The sequence below is a fragment of the Macrobrachium rosenbergii genome, chromosome 12 (assembly GCF_040412425.1).
Source record: "Macrobrachium rosenbergii isolate ZJJX-2024 chromosome 12, ASM4041242v1, whole genome shotgun sequence".
NCBI classification, from domain to species: domain Eukaryota; kingdom Metazoa; phylum Arthropoda; class Malacostraca; order Decapoda; family Palaemonidae; genus Macrobrachium; species Macrobrachium rosenbergii.
The window spans coordinates 2982505-3002295 of record NC_089752.1 but is presented as its reverse complement, the minus strand read 5'-3'; the positions used below and the strand labels follow the sequence as shown (position 1 = coordinate 3002295).

At 36.4% G+C, this 19791-nt stretch overlaps 1 protein-coding gene across 1 annotated transcript; it reads left to right on the top strand.

Moving 5' to 3' along the window:
- Positions 1-967: 967 nt before the first annotated feature.
- LOC136844336 (uncharacterized) lies at positions 968-14809 on the top strand. Its single transcript, XM_067113329.1, has 4 exons — positions 968-1119; positions 3529-4395; positions 6030-6218; positions 13868-14809. Exons 2-4 carry the CDS (start codon positions 3665-3667, stop codon positions 14064-14066), a joined length of 1119 nt encoding a protein of 372 aa, XP_066969430.1. The 5' UTR covers positions 968-1119; positions 3529-3664; the 3' UTR covers positions 14067-14809.
- Positions 14810-19791: the final 4982 nt, after the last annotated feature.

The window sequence follows — 19791 nt, the reverse complement described above, 5'->3', positions numbered from 1 at the left end:
CTTAACATTTTTTTTTTATATTTACCGTAACCACGTCTATTCGAGGATGACACTCTTACCTTATTTTTGTTTGACTTCTATTACGAAGAAATGAAGTATTTTATTATGTTTTTGATGGCAGCAACAGATATTACAAGGGGTAAAAGTTAAACGAGGTTGTTAGGTTGTTCTTGCTGCCTCCGTAAATGCTGAATCTACGGCATCACACAAATTGGTATTACCAAACACCATTAATGAACCAATTATCATATTTAAAAATTATGCTGAAATTCAATAGTTTTTTGCTCTGAAGTTATTTTAATAACGAACTTTATTGTCCTTTCAAGATTTTGCATTAATAGGAAACTCGTAAGTCAGTTCTGTTATCGCACAAATTGTACAACTAGCCTCTTTTCCATATTAAGTCCGAGGGCGGGACGAAACAGCTGATGTTTTTACACAGCTTTTGAGCAAACCTGATTTTTAGTGTAGTCTGGTCATTATTTGAACTTGTTATAGTTTTGATTACATTTGAATTCCCTTTGGATAATCTGTTTTCTTTTATTTTGAATTGCAACCACCCATTGGATACGTTTAACCTTTAGTTATTGAATTAATTTTAAGTTAAAACTTTACATCCCATTTTCACCATATTAAACGAGATTTTTTTCGCCCGTATCATTCCACTCTTTCCACAGCACTTCCGTTTTTTCTGCAAAGCATGTCTATAATAAGAAAAAATTCACTATAAGCACTCTGGTTTCTAGGTACTGCTTTGTTAGCACTGCACGTATAAACTAGACATCAACAAACAGAAATCCCTGAGTTAAAGAAACACCTTAGAAATGGAGTAGCGTACAATTGTACGACCGATATTGCGGCAAGAATAAAAAAATAAAATGGCGTTTCAAAATTTACTATCGAGAATCTTTTTTCTTACTTTTTAACCCTCATCATATTGGATAAAAGCTATCTTTGTATTTTGTAGAATCTGTGACCGATCAGACTGTCGGTGTCATGAGCAGAGACCTGAAGAAGAAGAAGCGTTCTGTCATCAGCCGTTGTAAACAACAAACCTGGTCGTGTCACGAAAAGTTTTAACAGAGTCGACATGTCACTCAAGTTAGCAGGGCAAATAAGGTATGGTAGTTGTCAATTTAGCTTTCAGGAAGCTTGAATTGCGTATTCTCTAAATTATGATTATCATAAGAACGCTGTACGGTTATATCATCCACACATTCAGTAGACGAATAGGCAGGCCTAGGCTAAGTGTTCTGTTAAGCCCTATACTAGGGTAAACGCTCGGGCAGTGACACACTGCAAAATTCCTCCGTTGTTTGGACACTGCCAGAAAATATTCGTTCCTACCAAAGTAGGCTACCCTAGTAGGCCAAGTAGCAAATGGAGTCAGCCGTAGGCTAGGCAGGGCGAAATGTGCCAGGTTAGACTTGGTACAGATGACTAGACCACAGTCGACACTTTGTTCCAATGGCATCATTTTAGATGTTAACATATGTTGCGTTTAAAACATTAGCCAATGGCATTTGGGATTAACCTTAAACCATTATCAGAGTTTAGACTTCAAAATAAGCCTACCAAAAATATAATTTTCCTATGTTTTACTGTGTGTTTTGAACGATTCAGACACTCGTTTCAGGAGAACTATAGCCTAGAAAAGCCCCGCTTGGGGTATTACTTTGGAAATTGACTTTTCTATAGCATTTTGGTTGCTTAGTCCAATCAAAAATTTATGGTAGATACTAAGTAGTAACACTGCGGTGGCAATTCCCTTCTAACTTGACTTTTTCTATAGTTTTTTGGTTGCTGATTATGGGTTACTTCTAATGCAGCATTAGTAAAATGCTTTTCTCCCATGTCCACTTTTTTTTTGCCAGGGTTAGATGAAAGTATTTGGTTGCTCATCCCATTGATTTTTGTATTAAAAAAAATTTATTTGGAAATTGTATATATAGTAATTTAAAAGTTAAACTGATACAGGTTGACCATCACTAATCCGCAATCAGTAGTCCGGAACAATCAGTAATCCGCACAATTTTCAGCTAGAGTAATTTCAATGTTTCGCACTAATTTTTCAATTTTCCTGAATTCGCCTACGCTAACTCGCCTTCTGGTCTTCGACTGGGCGGCGCAGTGCTGCATCAACAAACTGGTAGCCCTAGCCTACATTATACTGAACTCTATTCACATATTAACAGTATTATACAAACATCAACATAACAAATGTGCATCTTTTTCATGGATCTTTTAAAAGTTATGCTTACTACATTGTTTCCAATTGTGTTATAAATTGCGATCAATATTTTGTTTGGGAATGATATCAATATTTATTTTCGCTTTATTTAACTAAGTTCAAAGTGCTTTTCTTGCTTCTAGTTAGCGTAAATGAATATGGATACTATTTATTTGGACCATGGATATTTTTCGTTATACAAAGTGTTTTTAAGTCGAAATATAACTTAAATAACGTTTCGTTGGAAATTAAGTTAGCTATTTTTCGTTAATATATGACGTTCGCGGGAATCGGCTGGTCACGTTTGGGGCATGTTTGTTTTTGTAAAAAAATAAAGATTCCGTTCGTATTTTCTCTTGATTTCATCATAATACAAACTTACGTATTTATCTTTTATCTGCGTGAAAATAGTAGTAATTTTGTATTCTTTCGTGCCCAGTAGTTTTGATTAAATACATTCTCTCAGTTTTATTTATGGTCAAAGTTTCATCCATGTTGCGATGCACGATAATTTTATAGTTATGCAGCTTGAACATTGTTTCTCAGGTTCAGCTACAACTTACAGCTTTAAGTTACTGTAGCAGTATATTTCCCTGCCAATCTTTCTCCCAAAGCGAATAAGGGTATAGTGTCAAAAAATATATCAGTCCTATTGTACAGTGCTTAACGTCATTTGTAACATAATGACGGTAATTTGTATTGCCAATGCGATGGTTGAAATGCAAAAAAACAGTTGTTATCGTCGATTATTAGCAAAAAACAAGTTCCCGTTTGGTTGTTTATGGCTGGTACGCATTTTTGCAAGAGTATAACGTTACTAACAATACTTTATCATTCTCTTACTTTTAGCAGATAGAATAAAGAGATGGAGGAAAAAGTTTTTCTATTGTAAGTTGGTCATCTCTCGCAGCCTTATTGTACCTGCTGCCTGCGCTTGCAATTCTAAAAATATTTCCTAAATATTTGTACGGTATTAATTGCTAACCCCATCGTAATCGTAAACTTGAAATATCGTAACTCGAGCACTACCTGTATTTGAAAATTGTCTTTTCTTTATTATCCAACTTGTACTGATTTTATAGGATATTTTAATTCTAAGATGATGTGCTTAGCTACTGGGTTTCGTGTATTCTAGCCTAATAAATGGCTAATCCGGCACCCTCCAGGTCCCAGTGATGCCGGATTAGTGATGGTCAACCTGTAATTGTTTATTCATGGTATCAACTATGAATAAAAATAATAGGTTTATAGTTGTCGAACAAAAATAGTTTAATTCTATTTTTAATTTATATTTCCAGAATTTGATGGACCTGTGCCTTATGCAGTAGCTGGTTGTCACATGGAGTCCGGAATTACTCTTATTAATGCATCGGAGACATTTTGATGAGAAAACTGATTTTATAGAAATTACAAGTTCCTCGAAGAGCACTGAAAATGGATGAGTTGAAGGTAACTGATGGCATCGATCCATCTAAGGGAGCATCTGCTTCCACGAGTTCTCCTCTACCTCTTCATCTTAGAAAACGGGGACGTCCAAGGAAGGGTACCTATGTGCCCCGTTCTTCTAGCTTAGATATGTTATGCTTTAATGATAGTTCTAAATTCCAGAAGTGCAATATTAGGCAGAAAATGAAGAGAAGTTTTGGTTCAGTTGTAGATAATGAAAGCAATAGTTTGGGTTTTGACACAGAATCAGAGAAAGCCAATTCAAGAGAAAATTCTAAGAGGAGACGCCAGCCAAAGGTGTTGGATGACTATGTCACTGACTTTGATACCTCCGATGAAGAAGCAGAGAAGTTTTCTAGGTCTGCATCTTTCCAGCTGTCAAAAGAAAGAAGTGGTGTCAGTAAAGGGCTAAATAGGAAATCAGGGGAAATACATTCTCTTGAAAGTGAAGACATTTTATCATATCTAGGTAGTTTTGAGAAAAACTTCGCTGATCAAGACTTTTTTGGCTCGGATTTTCTTGAAGCCAGTCGTGAAGGTAGTGAAGAAGATGTTTCAGCAGATACAGGTAAAACTACCTTAGTTGGTGGTACATGTGATAGTAAGTTACCTGAAATACCTTCACCAAAGTGTGATAAGCAAGATCCTGATATGAAGAATGGGGAAGGTGCTATCTTCACATCCAGACAGAAGGAAAGAGAATGGAAACAGTCTGTCAGGTAAAATTTTTTATTTTCCCTTTATGCTGAGTTTTTCTTTGCATTTCTTGTTTTCCCATTTAATCTAAAATCAGTAAGTGAATTTCTCATGCAATTTTGTGTACATTTAATACTTTTTTTATATATATTTTTAAAGTTGTTAAGGCTTGATGAATTAATACAAGAAAGATCTATGAAAAGCATGTACACCAAGATCTCATATCATAAGAGAATATCAATCTAAACTGTACGATAAATCTAACAAGAGAATATCCAATCTAAACTATACCATAAATCTAAACATTGGTCTATCTCTCTACAATAATGTTAGAGACACAAATCACTCTTTTGGTAAAGCACTTTGGACACTTTTGTGTACCTAACATTTTTTTGTGGTAGGCTCACAAAAAAAGTGTAATTAGGCATCAGAGAAAGTTGTATTATGGCAAAAGTAATGTATTACTGTAAATATATGAAAGACAAAGAGCATTTACATGTAGTTCCCTGAGAAACTTGCTGATACTATATTTATATGTGAAAATCTGTTTTTGAAGTTTGTTACATTTCTGGCTATATATTTAGGCAGAAATTGTGAGAGAAAAGTACTTCCATCATGCCAATACAAGAAAATCAGATAAAGTCTTCATTGTATCTTTATAATTCCTCAGAAAAATGGATTTTCATGACTTGAAATGCCAAATTACTTTTGGAAAGCTGATTAATATCACATTAAACACAGTATGTGAGGCAAAACTTTGTACAAGTTTTATATCAAGGAAAAACATGAGCAGTTTACCACATTTAATCAGTAAGTACAATGTCAGATTGAGTGTCAAGATGTTGAAATGAATGTAGTATACTCTAAGTCCAAAATGTTTTTTCCAGGAAAAAGGGTAAAAAATTAGTTTTAGATATCCTAAAATCAGTGTATTCTTACAAACCCATTAATCATGTAATACTCCATGTTAGGTGAAAAATCCCATGTTGTATGCCCCAGGTCTTACTTCGCTGGCCCAGAAAGGGAGGAAAGTGCTCTTCCTCCATACGACTCCTCTTCTCTCTACATTTTGCTTAACTGAAACATTGCAGATTGATGCAAAATTTTATTACTGAACCAGTTTTCTCAAGATACCGTCATATGTTCTTTCCATTTTGTTTTATCCTAAACTTCAAAAAATCATATGGAGTAATGAACACTCTGAACTGAAATGAATGAAGGGTAAATGTTACTGAACATTAGCGAAGATGGTAAGATATTTACAAAAAGAAAAGCCCAGATAAGAATAAAGAAAGTGTCAAAAAGTAGTGTTTGCAGATCAAAGATTATTGCTGTTTTTCTGTTATTTGTGATATTAATACTGCAATAAAAGTGCCATGCTCTGTTACTCTTGTTTTGTGACGTATATTGCTGCGTATGTTTGCTGGTGTTTGTATTTATGTGCATGGTGGTATATCTTTATTTATTCTGTAATATTTTCCTTTAGGCACACTATTCTGCAGAAGCATGCTTTACAAGTTAATAATCATTGAGGCTGGTGCTCTTTAAATCTTTGTATAATTTGAATGATATGAACATGATGTTTCATGTCTCTGTGTGTTGAACTATATTGAAAATTTGCAGAATATGACCTTCAATATTGATCTGCTATTTACAGGAACCATCGCCAGCAGGTGGCTGCTTTGCAGCAAAAATATCATCAGCTAGTTCAGAAAATTCAGAAGAAACCTCAATTTACGAAAGTTGTGGATCTTGTATATGGAGCTTCAAAGTTACTAAATGAGGAGCAGTTGGTGTTTTTCACACTGCAGCTGAAGGCAAACAGCAAAAATCTTCAGGGAGTCAGGTAATTCTTCTTCAGATTGCGTATGGTTTGCTGCATATAAGAACTAAGGTTAAATAGTTTTTCGTAGTGCAGGGCATTATCCTGCGTGGATGAAATAAACTTCAGCTACAAGTCCCATGAGGAAATAAACTTCAGCTACAAGTCCCAGAAACTTTAAATACTGTATATACTCCTAATATAATTACAGTAATTAATTAATATAAATAGCCTATTAAATAAAAATACATTACACCCATTCAGTCACCTTTCTATAGTACAACTTCCAGTATATTTTACATATACACAACATTTTGGTATGCACACACACACACACATACTAAGAGACAAAAATACTGAGGGTATCAATACTAACCAGTTTTCCACTTGCAGCCTCATTGTTATTATTAACGAAACAAGAGCCAAGCATCACCTCTGACAATGGTAACTTTGTCTAAATCTCCACCATTGCCTTAGTGCAGTTACTTCTCAGTCACTTCACCATTTGCATTCTCTGTGCTGATTAGTTTAGATCATCAGTCTGTAATGTTTTTGGCCAATAAAAATGAATAATTCATGGAGTTTACCAGCAAGTGTTTCCTGGTAAAGGCAGTCCCTGGTTATCAGCAGGGGTTCTGTTCCCGACAGCATGACGATAACTGAAAATCGGCGATAACAGTGCTTATTGGCACTGATAACCAGGGATTGGCACTGCTGTTAAGTGGAGATTGGCGCTGATAACCGGAGATGTGTGCTGAAAATCCAGTTATTGTCATCGCTAGACAAGTGCCGTAAAACTGGATCACCAATAACCGAGGCTGCCGATAACCAGGGACTGCCTGTATAGGGATTCATCATCTGTACTGTAATCTTCTTTCTCTGCATCTTTTCCTATCTTTTCCTGACAACTTTCCTCCACCTGGCTTGGTCAGACACATTGTCCTCTGACGATTGTTCGTCTTCTGCCATCCAAGTCTTCCCTTGCTCTCCCCACCAGGCACCTCCATCTGCATCACTCCTCCTACATATGTCATCCCTTCCATCACATTGCCATACCACTGCAGTCTTCTTTTGGGCCTTCTTTGATAATTCTACCACTTTGGTGGTTCCTCTTATTCTTTCATTTTTGATCCTGTCCATTTTTGTTACTACACACATCCACCTGAGGATTTTCATCTCTACCACATCCAGTTTCTTCTCTTGCAGTCTTTACCAGCCATGTTTCTGCTCCATACATAAAAGCAGGTCACACCACAGTTTTATACACTTCCTTTACCCATTGTGTTGATTCTGTGGTTGTACAAGACACCTGACACATCTTTCTCCAATTTTTCCATCCAGCCTGCACTCTTTGTCATTTCTACATCCAAATTTCCATCATCAGCCATTGTTAAACCAAGATACCAAAATTTGTCTACTCGGTTCAACCTTGTTCCTTCCATACTAATCTTGGAGTCTTGATCTTCATTAACACTTTTAGGTATTCAGTCTTCTTCCTACTGATCTGTAGTCCTCTGTCTTCCAGTACCTTCCTCCAATGCTCTAGTTTTGATTCCACTACCCCTCTGTTGGTGCTGCATAACATGATGTCATCAGCAACAACATGCCCCAGGGGGATTGATCTCTTATTTAGTGAGATAGCACATCCATTTTCAGGTCAAAAAGATATGGACTTAAAGCAGATCCCTGATGTAAACCAACTCTTATTGGTATCCATTCAATTAACCCAACACTGCTTCTAACCTGCATTTTTGCTCCTTCATACATATCTTGGACCAACCACACATACTTCTCTGGCGTTCCTGTACTCACATACACTTCCAAACCTCTTGGTGTGGGACTCTTATCATATGCTTTTTCCATATCTATGAATACAATAGCAGCCCTTTCTGCTTTTTCGGTGTTTTCCCCATCATCTGCATCTGTTGTCCTCTTCCTGGTATGAAACCAAATTGTTTTCACCCACAGATGTTTCTTCTCTAATTCTTTGATCCATTATTCTTTCCTAGATTTTCATGGTGTTAGACATTAGCTTTATTCCACTGTAGTTTGCACAATCCTGAATGTCACCCTTCTCTTTATAGATAGGCACAATGAAGCTTTCTCTCCATTTTTTTGGTATCTTTTCTAACTGTATATATTCTTTGCTAGGTCCCACAGCATATCTATTCCTTCTTCTCCAAGGCTCTTCCACACCCCTGCAGGAATTCCATCTGGTTCTATTGCTTTACTGTTTTCATCCCCTTTAGTGCCTTTTTTACTTCCTTCCTGCTAAAGGTACTAAGGGGCAAAGGTTCTTGAATCCATCTTGGAGAATTTTCTGTATTTTTCTTCATTTAACAGGTGTTCATAATGTGTTCTTCCACCTCTTCTTTTATCTTATCCTCGTTGCATAAAACTACTTCATTCCCATCCTTAACCTGTTTGGGGAGTAGTCTTTGGTGTTTGTCCCTCAACTTGCAATTCAGAATTTTTTCTCCCTCTCAGGTCTTTTCTGCTCTTCGTGCATGTCATTAATGCTCTGCCTTTTCTTGTGCAACTGCCGTCTTTACTTGTTTCTTATGTCTTTGGTACCTCTCCTTATCCTCTTGCTGTGCATACTTTTCCCCAGATCTTTTTTACGTCTTTTTTGCATCTTTTTTGGCTTTCACCACCTATCACTTCATCATCCACCACCAGGTTTCCATATCGTCAGGAGGATTCATCATCTGTAATAATCACGCCTTTTTTTTGTATCTTTTCATACTTTTACATTATGGTCTCCAGGGGTAGAGACAGAAGAGACTCTTACTAAGATACTGTATAGGCTAATTAGGGACTGATTATGATAATATTAGTAATACTGAGTGAAACATGATGAAGGGCAGGAAGTTCATCCTTAGGGAAGGGTAAATGCACTAAAAGATGCATGCCCATATTTCAGATATATTTTCAGTTTTTGAATGAAATACTCTAAAACTTCGTTAATTTTGTATTTATGTGTGTATGCATAGTGGTGTAAATGAATGAATGAAAAATAAAGTAAATTAGATGAATTTTAATACTGTGTGATTAAACACATTATGGTTAAGCACTACGTGAATTATTAGCCAATGTTTTTGCATTTTATTTGCTTATAAATTAATTTTAAGTACAGTTCGGCTTTCCCAGTACTGTAACAGGGAAATATATTGATTGCTGGACAGTATTTACAAAAAAGCCATAATATTTCAATTTTTTCTTAGTGTCATACCTCAGTTAATGGACCTAATCTGTTCCAAAAGGCTGTCCTTTAACCGAATGAAGTTTTCTGTTCCAGACCTCCAGAAATACAACAAATAAAGCATTTTGAATAAAACTTAACATGCAGAAATTATACAACATGCAGAAATTATACAATAAAGAACATAAGTGAATGAAATAAATGTGAATTTGTTCTCACTTTACCTGTAATTAGGAGAGTTGATGGCATATATAGTAGGTGGTGAGGAAGGTGAAGAGGAAGAGAGAGGTTGTTGTTTGGAAGGGACTTCCCTTCCCTAAGGTGGTAGGCAACCATGCTTCTGGGGTTGTTTTTCTTTTCAGTCTCTCTCTACTGCTTTCTCCTTGAGACTCTCGGTGCTTTTGTCTCACTACAGACCTGTTCAGTGTTTGTTTCTGTGTGCATTTTAAAATGTTTGTAAAGCGAGGCATAGCATTGTCGTCCAGCGGGTCTATAACATAGTTTATTACATCTTTGTTTGGGTGACATTTTTCAAGGAGACCGTATATCCCTCCAATGCACACATACAAGCAGTCCCCGTTTATCGGCGGGGGGTCTGTTCCGACAGCATGACGATAAGCGAAAATCGCCGATAACCGAAAATCAGTGATTTTCGCGATAACCAGAGATCGCCACCTCTGTTGGGTATGTATTGGCACCAATAAGCGGAAATTGGCAATTTTCGGCTGGGAAAATCGCCGAAAATTGCTGATTTTCGTCGCTAGACAAGCGCCATCAAACTGGATCACCAATAACCGGGGACTGCCTGTACTGTATTTCTTTTATTAATGAACTAAGAACGTCCTCTATCATTTTTTTCATCTACTTTCCTTTCTGGTTTTCTGCCATCTCTAACATTCATAAGGTTTATGATGACTCATGCTATATTAGCACTAGAATCACCAGCAATAAAGCAACAAGACAAAATAGTTTAGTGCAGTTGTGCACTGAATGACATCTACAGTTAAACGGAGCACTTTCTCTGTGTTTCATCTGGGAACCACACACACACAGACACACCTAATCCCATGCTCGTTTTAGCTAGTCGTCTGTCCTTCTGTAAAACAAGCAAAAGTCCATCAACAGAGCAGAATTTTCCGTGGACAAAACATCCTTTAACCAAATTTTTTGTTATGCGAGACCTCCATTAACATATTACGATGATAATATATCAATATAATACAGTATAAATGGATTCTGTAAGTAAAATAGCAGTGTCATTACTATTACCTTTATCTTAAATACTGCTGTAATAGCCTATTTGACTTTTACAAATGGATTCTATGAGTGTAACACATTGGTAAGCCTAGGTCTCTAGTTCACACTTAACCTACACATTTTTATCTTGTGTATGGTAATACAATATGGTAACAACTGATAAGAAAGTTGCTGTATAAAAATACAATGTTCACAAAACCATGGAAGGCTGTGGGTATAGTGTAGGCTAGGCTACCGTACGTGTATGGATTGTACTGTATACCCTAGTATAGGCTAGGCAAATTTCAAGTTTTGTTTTTTTTTAAGAAACGGTGCAGTTTTTGTAACCTAACCCCATCATAAATGAGAAATCCTTGTATTATGTATGATATTGTGCAAATATTTAATTTTTCACCTCGTGTCAACCTTTCATTTGCATACCAATCAAATTTTGTAGTTGGAATCGTGAATCTTTTACATTGTAAAATAGTAAAGAATATGCATATTCCATTCATGGTGCAGTACTGTACTGTAGTTTGAAAAAATTCTTTTTGAGAATTATTTGTTTTAATTTTGATTGAGGTTCAAATCTTTACAGTAAAGAAAATATAAAATAATGAAACGGTTAAGTAAATCATGCAGTTGTTACCCATTATTTGCAAAGCTGTTATTACTTTGGCAACAATGAATCTCAGAATTGATGATTAAGAAGATAAACAATATGCAAATAATATGATCATGAACATTGTAATTTTAGTTGTGTATCTTTTGGAAAATTCTGATAGTACAGCCATGCCCAAAAGTGATACTACATGACTTTAGGATTTCGTTCAGAAGTCTGTAAATGGCAACTTAACATGCTGGAAATTTATCTCTTCTCTGAATGCAAAAACTCATTTATTTTATAAATAAGGCAGTAACATGTTTCACAGGAGGGGAATTATCTTATATATCAAAATTCTAAAAGAATATTATGTACTGTATAGGCAGATTGCATAAAAAAACAGTGACAAAAGATTTCCAACTTTCATTTATCCAACGCCGGTGTGTTAAAAGGTCTGCATCAAATGAAGTTCAAATGTTAAAATGATGAAAAAAAAAAATTGAAAAGGTTTTCATAACAGCATGATATTGCTTTAATTGCAGCCATAAAATTTTGTAGCCCCATTTGATTATTTTAATGCTCTTGCTCTGAAAAAATAAATATGAAATTATTACTGTAGCTGAAATGCATTCACCAGTATCCACGGGTAGGCGTGGCATGTGTGTGATGGAACTAAGATTTTGTTAATAGGTCTAGGCTTGTTAGTTTTCTTTACTTGGTAATTGGCACAAAATTATCTGTACATTCGTGCACTTCAAGTTCCCTTATGAATCAATTATACACCAAAATTAAACAGGACTTGAGAAAATAAGTCTTTATCATTTTAAAAAACTGTGTTGCATAGGTCTCAACATTAATACTAAGTATTTCTATTAACTATCTTCTTTTATAATTGAAAAGTTATCCTCTTTGATTATTCAGAGAACAGTTAATCTCTAAAAATAAGTTCTTTAGCAAACTAGATTGTATCTCAGATGTCATAGATCTTTTGATAGGCCTATATCATTATTGCAACATACTGGCAAAATTCAAAGAAAATTGTCTGTAGTTCTTATTTATATTTTCAAAATGATGTCGTAAATGTTGGCCCTTTTAGGTCTATTATTATTTGCCATAGAGGTGGTCACAATGACCACTTAGAGTAGAAAGTTGTGTGCAAAGCCCTTCCAACCTTGTTACACTATGCATTAAGCTGTAAAAAAAATCATAGATTACGAATGATACCAATGCATAAAAGAAATCATATTTGTTTACCCACAGGGAAAATAATGTTAGTTGTGAATTGACAAACTTATCAACATACATGACATCCGAAATGAAAAAATAAAAGTTTAACACTACTTGGCAGCTGTATGACATTTTACTTTACATCTGCAGTTTCAGAAGATACAAAAAGTATCGTGGCATCAGTTTTGAGCATGACTGTACCATGAAAGAAATATTGTCAAGAGTTGGAAATAATAAATTGTAGTAAAATCTTTAGGTTAACCTATACATGTAATCACCATCTAGTGATTCATTTGAAAAATACATAATGCAGAGAAAGATATGTTCTTCATAATGCAAAAGTACCAAATAACAGCTGGGAAGCAGTTCAAAAGTACACGTGACACAATTTACTCAAGGCAATCAGGAATTTTCCCTTAAGGCTAATGCTCAGTTGAACCTAAAGATTTTTTTGTCAGGCAATCACTGCTGAAACAATGTTGCATCTATTATTCCAGTGCAGGCCATGTGCCATCAAATATGTTTCAAAGTGAGTATAATGCAGTGACAGTTCGTTTTCATAATCACTACAAATAATCTGGGTATTTATTTTTTTATGAGGGGTTAATGATATAGAGTTCACATAGGCACAAAAGGCTTTACCTTGAGCCCAGGAACTAAGGACAAATGATAATTTAATATTAGTGGGTATGACAGGCTGCAGACAAATATTGAGGAGGAGAAGATTCCATCAGAAAGATGCAGGGCTAGTTTTGCAATGTATAGACAAGTGTCATCTGTGGCTAAGAACATATTCCGTGGAGCCTTGATAGAGGATATGATCAATGATGAGTCAGTTGTCTATACCGTATTGTCTTTCAAATTTTTTTTCAAATTAGCTACAATTTCAAGCGTAGCAGCTGTCTGTTACAAACAGCAAGCCTTATTACAGTACTTTTACTCACAAGTTGCATAAATTATTAATATCCTAATAGTCACAATTGTTAGCTGAGTGGAGGACATCTGGATTTCATTTCCCTCAATGCACTTGTCAGTTTGCAAAGTGTCGTAGGGTTTCTTTGTGTAGAAATACATGAAGAATTTTTTTAAGACATTTTTATATGCTTTAACTGTGTAGTGGCTAATAAAGGGTATCCACCTCTAACCCTGCAGATTGTGTTACTCAGATAGTCTGTGAGATAGAGGCTCCCTTATTCTAGGGGACCTCATACTCACTTGGTAACCTACCAGTATCCCATAGGTAAATTTGGATTTTGGAATGGTCTGCTTTCTGATTTTGTGACATTAGCTTTTACAAGGGAAAATGCACTCTGAAACATCTGTTATTACCCTGATATTTGTAGACTTTTAATTGACATTTCTCATGCCTGTACAGTGCTAACCATTTTCTTTCTTTCATTTCAGATTCAGTACACGGGAAAAAATTTTAGCACTTGCTATTTATGCTCACAACCCAGAAACATACAGATGGTTACAATCATTCTTCTTTCTTCCTTCAAAACTTATTCTAGACCGTTGGTTAGAGATGATAGCCAAAGATAACCCTACAACTGCGAAGCGACTTTTGTATCACGTATTTAAGAAGTACCTTTTTCATTCATAATAATATAATCACCGTATGATATGCATAAAATAATAATTAACAACCTACTGCAAGGCTGGGCATTCTTGTGAATTTAAAGGTCTTTAATTCATCAATGTACCCACGTCTTCTTAAAGTTGGGGTATGCCGTAATTGTTAGTTATTTTATGCTATTTCCTGTTTCGTAATTCATTAAAATTTAAAGACTCATTAAAATTTAAAGACAGTCTGTCAGAGTTGTCTTTGCTGCATTATTATTGTGTAGTGTTGTTTAGTCATTTTGCTCATAATTTCATTCTTTGTACTCTGTACTGTACAGTACACTTACCCTTTTTGTGCTATACTGTACACTGCTACAGTACTTAAAATGCAATGTATGTTTTTTTATCTTATTATATTACTACTATACGGAACTTAAACTGTATTAGAAGATCCTGTGAAAGGGGGTTTGTCTCACTCTTAGGTAGATATAAACAGCTTTGTGGTAAAAGAAGTTGACCTGTTTTGTTACAGTATTTAACATTGATAGTAATTAAGTGCCATGCAACTATGAGAGGTCTTTCAACAGTTTGGTTCAGAAACCCTGTTGTATCAGAATTCCTCTGATGCATTGGAAAAATTATCATAAAACCCATGTTAGTTTTTTCTTGTTTGAAACTCAGCAGACTTATTTTTGTATGGAAAAATATATGCTCAGAAAGTGTGGAACATTTATGAAAAAGGTATCTTGTATTGTTTTTATAGACATACAGAAGAGTACTTCATCTTGAGTTTTCTCTCTTACCTCTTGTAATGAGTGTGGAAAGATGTTTACAACTAACTACATGCATCATTTATTGTGAATGTTTTAGACTACAAATTCTAGAGGTACATTCTAGTCCAAAATTTTACATTTTTTTCCATTTGGTGATCATTTAAACCTTAACATTAATGGAATTTAGGAAACCATAGATTCGTAGTCTGAAAATTGGTAAATAATTCACATCTCAATCTCGTGTCGAGAGTGAAATCTAGTAGGAATACAGATACAAGTCTGAAATGGGTTGTTCAAGCTCATAGACAAGTAAGCCATCAGCTTTAAATTCTATAGCTGATGGTAGTTTGACCATTTATTCATTTTTATAGCCATGGCTTGGTGTGCCAGCATTTAAAATAAAGGAGATCACTTGGCTGCCCCAGATGACTGTCTAGTTCACTTGTTCTTCACCAGATGTCTTGAATGTTGTAGCTTTTGTGAGAAATCTTCATTCCACTGCAGCAGGTGGTTGTTTGTGTTTCACTAGTTTGGCTGTTGCTTTATCATGATACTTTGACCTTTGGCTTTCATTCTATAGACTGTCTTCCACAGAAAGCAAAGTCAAGAGTGTCAGGTTCTGTAGAAATGATTACTGTGTGAGTGGATGTTTTCTTTTGAGCTTCCTGTAGGGTCAAGAGTGTGATCATGGAAACAGAGGTAAAGAGTGTTAGGGGTTGGTCAAAGGATTATATGCATAAATTCCGGAAACATAAGAAGGGATTGGAATATAAAATTAAGGCCAAAGTCCAAGTGCTGGGACCTATGAGGTCATTCAGTGCTGAAAGAGGAAATTGAGAGTCTAAAGGTTTTAAAGATGTAAGAGGAGGAAAACCTCGGTTGTTATACGAAAAAATTGTTAGAGAGGGTGGTTGGAAAGCAAGATAGAAGAAAGCGAATAAGAACAGAGGTACAGTAAAGGGAATGAAAGGGGTTGCAGCTTGAGGCCGAAGAGATGCTGCAAAGAACCCTAAGTAATGCCTATAGTGCACCATGTGAGGTGCATTGACGGCACTGCCCATCTACAGGGATCACTGGTTAAGAAAATGCACTTTCTCCTTTTTCTGTTTATCCAGATTCATTCTTCCTCACAGGCTTCCACTTCAGCTTCTAAACCCTTTCAAGGATCCACTTGAGGATTTGGCAAGTGTAAGGCTTCTCACCTTACTAAGAAAAAATGAACTTTTCAGCCCTCAGGTTCCAGTAGGAGGCCAACTGTAGACCTTCTGGATTGTTGGGAGACATAGTCAGAACCATGGATTGTGGAGGTACTGAAGGAGGGCTGTCATTCCTTTTGAGGTTCCTCCTCCACTGTCAGTGTCTCCAATAGCATTTCCTTTGCATCTTCGCCATCAGAAGTATCTAGAAGGAGGTCGTTTCTTTGTTTGAGAAGAAAGCAATATTATGTTCCTCCATTTCAATCTTGGGGGCCAGTGACAGAAGTCACATTCCAGTATCCCAGGGATAGTGGCAACTTATGTTTTCAACCTGTTTTGACAGGTGTTCAACACGTTTTGATACCCCAGGTCTCAAAATGACCCTGGCTACTCCTTGTTGGCCTTAAATTTGGAGGCTTCCATATCAGCTTACTTTCCTGGATAGGGTCTCTTAAATCAGTGTGTCTGTTCAGCAGGTCACTGACTTCCTTGTTCACCTTCACTGAGACAAGCTTTGGGACTTTCACACAACCATAAGGCAGGTTTCAGACTGAAGAGCTTGGATTTTCCTGGCCTTGGTGGAAGTATCCATGCACAAGAAGTTTATGACAGTTTGTGAGAGGTAGCCCTGTCTTTTACAACCTAACCCAAGTGCCTTACAAGCCATTTTGTGAAGCCATAGACCAAGAGCTCACTCTCAAGGCTGTCCTTTGGCTAGCTTAGTTTCAGGAAAGCATGTCGAGGAGTTCCCTGGCATCTTATCCTTTCCCCAGAGTGAAAAAAGAGACACACACACTCTCTCTTTTCATCCCTGATTTTGTGGCAAATCTCAGAACTAGTTAGTTCCTGGTGGGAGACTGGAGGGTTCTTTTGGCCCCTCCCACCACAAGATATCCAAACAAGATACTTCTTACATCTAATACAAGCTGTAAGGTACCACCTGAAAAGGACCCATGCTCTTAGTCGTGTTGGCACCTTTTTCATTAGATTAGGCAAGCATAAGAAGGGCATAGAGGAATCCTTTCTGGCCTCATGGGGTACCCATTGAGCTTGTGAATCATCTGAGGAGCTGGAGCTATCACTCACCTTATTAGTGTGAGAGCCTATGAAAACGGGGCATGGGACCATCCTTAGCCTTTCAAAAGAACTTTTCGGTTTTCCAGGCGATGAAGGCAGGTGCCTAGCATAGTCAAGCATCCCTTTCCTCTTTCTTGATGAGGGTTGTTGCCCACAAGTTCGTGGATATTTCTTCTTGGGACCTGTGGTGGCTGCCAAACAAGATAAGTATCTCGCCCTGGTACTTTCACTTGCAGTTTCGGGGTGTGAATGCAGTGACTGGACTCTCATGCTTCCCTGTCTCCTTTCCAGTGCAGCATCAAGGCTAAAGTACCAGCTGGATCGGGCTGGACATCAGGTAACTACATTTAAGAGCACCTAAACTTAGCATGGTTCCCAAGATGAGTCTCTCCCCCCTACTATGATTTTTAACAAGGTTTTGGGGGTGTTATGGGTAGAGCTACATTCTGGACCAATCACATGGTAATGACCAAAAATGAACTGCCTTCCAACTTGAATAGGGGGGGTTGTGGGGTTTCATGGTTCTCTGGTGTTTTCCTTGACTGCCCACTCTCAAGCACCCAGGGCCCAACTACCACAATGAGTAGGAGATTACAGGAGTCATTGCATCCCCTGCTCAAATATGCAGCCAGGAGTGTGACAATTCAGGATAGGATTCAACTCCAGTCGATTCTCAGAAACCATCTCTCACCCAAGGAACAAAGGCAATGATTTGTATTTCTGTGAAACAATTAACAAGTTTTTTTTAGGTAATCTGTATTCTTCCTAGATATGCAAACCAGAGCTTTTTATCATAATCCCAACTCAACCACCCTGCTTTGTCACTGTGGCTGAAGGAAAAAGTGATTAGTGATTGAATGCGAGTTAGAGTATTCCCCTGTAACCACCAGTTCAATGATGTTTTAACATGTTTAACCCCTTACTAGACTAACCCGAGATATTTTGTGATCAGTGTTCCAAAAATTTGGAATTACCACTAGATATCTTGTAAAAAAATTAAATGCTAATATGGGACTACAGTAATACAAGATCCACAGTGTTTTTTTAAGGCTTCTTCGAGATATCTCGTGCTCTATCATACGTTTGGCAGTGGTACTTGTTGTTGGAAGTTTTGAGTTATCAAGAATGACTTTTTTTTTTTTTTCACGCTGACTACGTGTCATTAGTAGCACTTCAACGGTCATCCTGGTCGTTTGATTGTGTTCTTTTGCTTCGTTTCACCTGTTTTTAGGTAAGATTGGTTGTTTTATTTGTTTTTAGGTAAGTTTGGTTGCTTTATTGGTCATCTTAGACTGTTTATATGTTATTGATTTATCACGTTGCTGTTGTGTCTTTTGTTACCTAATCCTTTGAATATTTTGTGATGCTGTACATCAAGTAACCGGCAATCTTGAGAGTGCGTTTGTTTGTTTTATATCTTCTTTTTATGGTCATTAACAAGTTGCCTATTATTTTGGTCTATCACAAGATATCTCGTATGCTTAGTTTTAGTAATTTTGTCTAAAATGACAAATAAAACAACCAAACTTACTAAAACCTAAAAACAGTTGAAAAGAAGAAATAAAATGAACAGATTCTCAAAGTCACCACTGGAGAGCTAGTAATGGTGCGTACTCAGCGTAAAAGAAAAAAAATTATGCTCAATGTCAAGGGATTAGCTACCAAAAGACATGACATCAACGTAATAAATCAATAATATAACGTGTAAACAGTCTAAGATGACAAATAAAACAACCAAACTTACCTAAAATCAGGCAAAAAGGTCTCCAATTGAGTTTCTGAAAATTACTATTTTACATAAAATGATTATAATTTTATGTTGAAATTTACTATTTTACGTTCATAAAATAATTATAATTTTTATGTTGAAATTAATTTGAAGTATAAAACTGTTTAGTGTCATTATAGGTTTTCTTATGATTTTTATATTTTCCAGCTTACGACGATTAAAAAAATACCGCTGTATACTGTAGTGTCTATATAATTTATATTTCCAATTAAATAAAATAATTGGAATCTTTTTGACACATTGTTAAAAAATAGGTCCTTTAAGGGTTAATGACCATTCCAGCTTTACTCATACATAAAAGGTGATGGCCTGTATATCTAGGTAAATAAACAAATTATTTTGAAAATGTGTTATACGAGGGGGCTTCAAAAAGTTCATAGAAAAGGGAAAGATAAAAGAAACTATTCAAGTTATGATGTTTATTTTACAACATATGATCCATCTAAGTCAATACATGTTTGCAATCGTTGGTACCAGCCTTTAAGACCATCTGCATAAAACTGGGGGCCTTGTGATGTGAACCAAGTCAAAGCAGCGTTTTTCACATCTTCAACTGATGAATGTTTGATGCCTTTCAAGGATTTTTTCAGTTTTGGAAACAAAAAGAAGTCACTAGGGGCTAAATCAGGACTATAAGGTGGATGCTGAATGATTTCCCACCGAAATTCACGTAACACAGCTGATTTCCCACCGAAATTCACGTAACACAGCTTGCGTCTTGTGGTCATGAGCGGAGGCATTGTCGTGATGGAAAAGGACTCGCCGACGCAGCTTTCCTGGACGTTTTCCAGCAATTTTCTTAGCCAGTTTTCTCAAAACTCCTTTGTAATAATCAGCATTGATTGTTCTTCTGTTTTCAAGGAAGTCAACTAGCAAAATCCCCTTTGCCTCCCGGAAAACGATGGCCATGACCTTCCCTCTTGAACGTTC

What these genes read in the sequence shown, in the direction of transcription:
- LOC136844336 (XM_067113329.1), top strand. Translation starts at nt 3,665, where the DNA reads ATGGATGAGTTGAAGGTAACTGATGGCATCGATCCATCTAAGGGAGCA. An exon ending in GAATGGAAACAGTCTGTCAG is followed by an intron (nt 4,396 to 6,029) that starts GTAAAATTTTTT and finishes TGCTATTTACAG; the next exon opens with GAACCATCGCCAGCAGGTGG. An exon ending in AAAAATCTTCAGGGAGTCAG is followed by an intron (nt 6,219 to 13,867) that starts GTAATTCTTCTT and finishes CTTTCATTTCAG; the next exon opens with ATTCAGTACACGGGAAAAAA.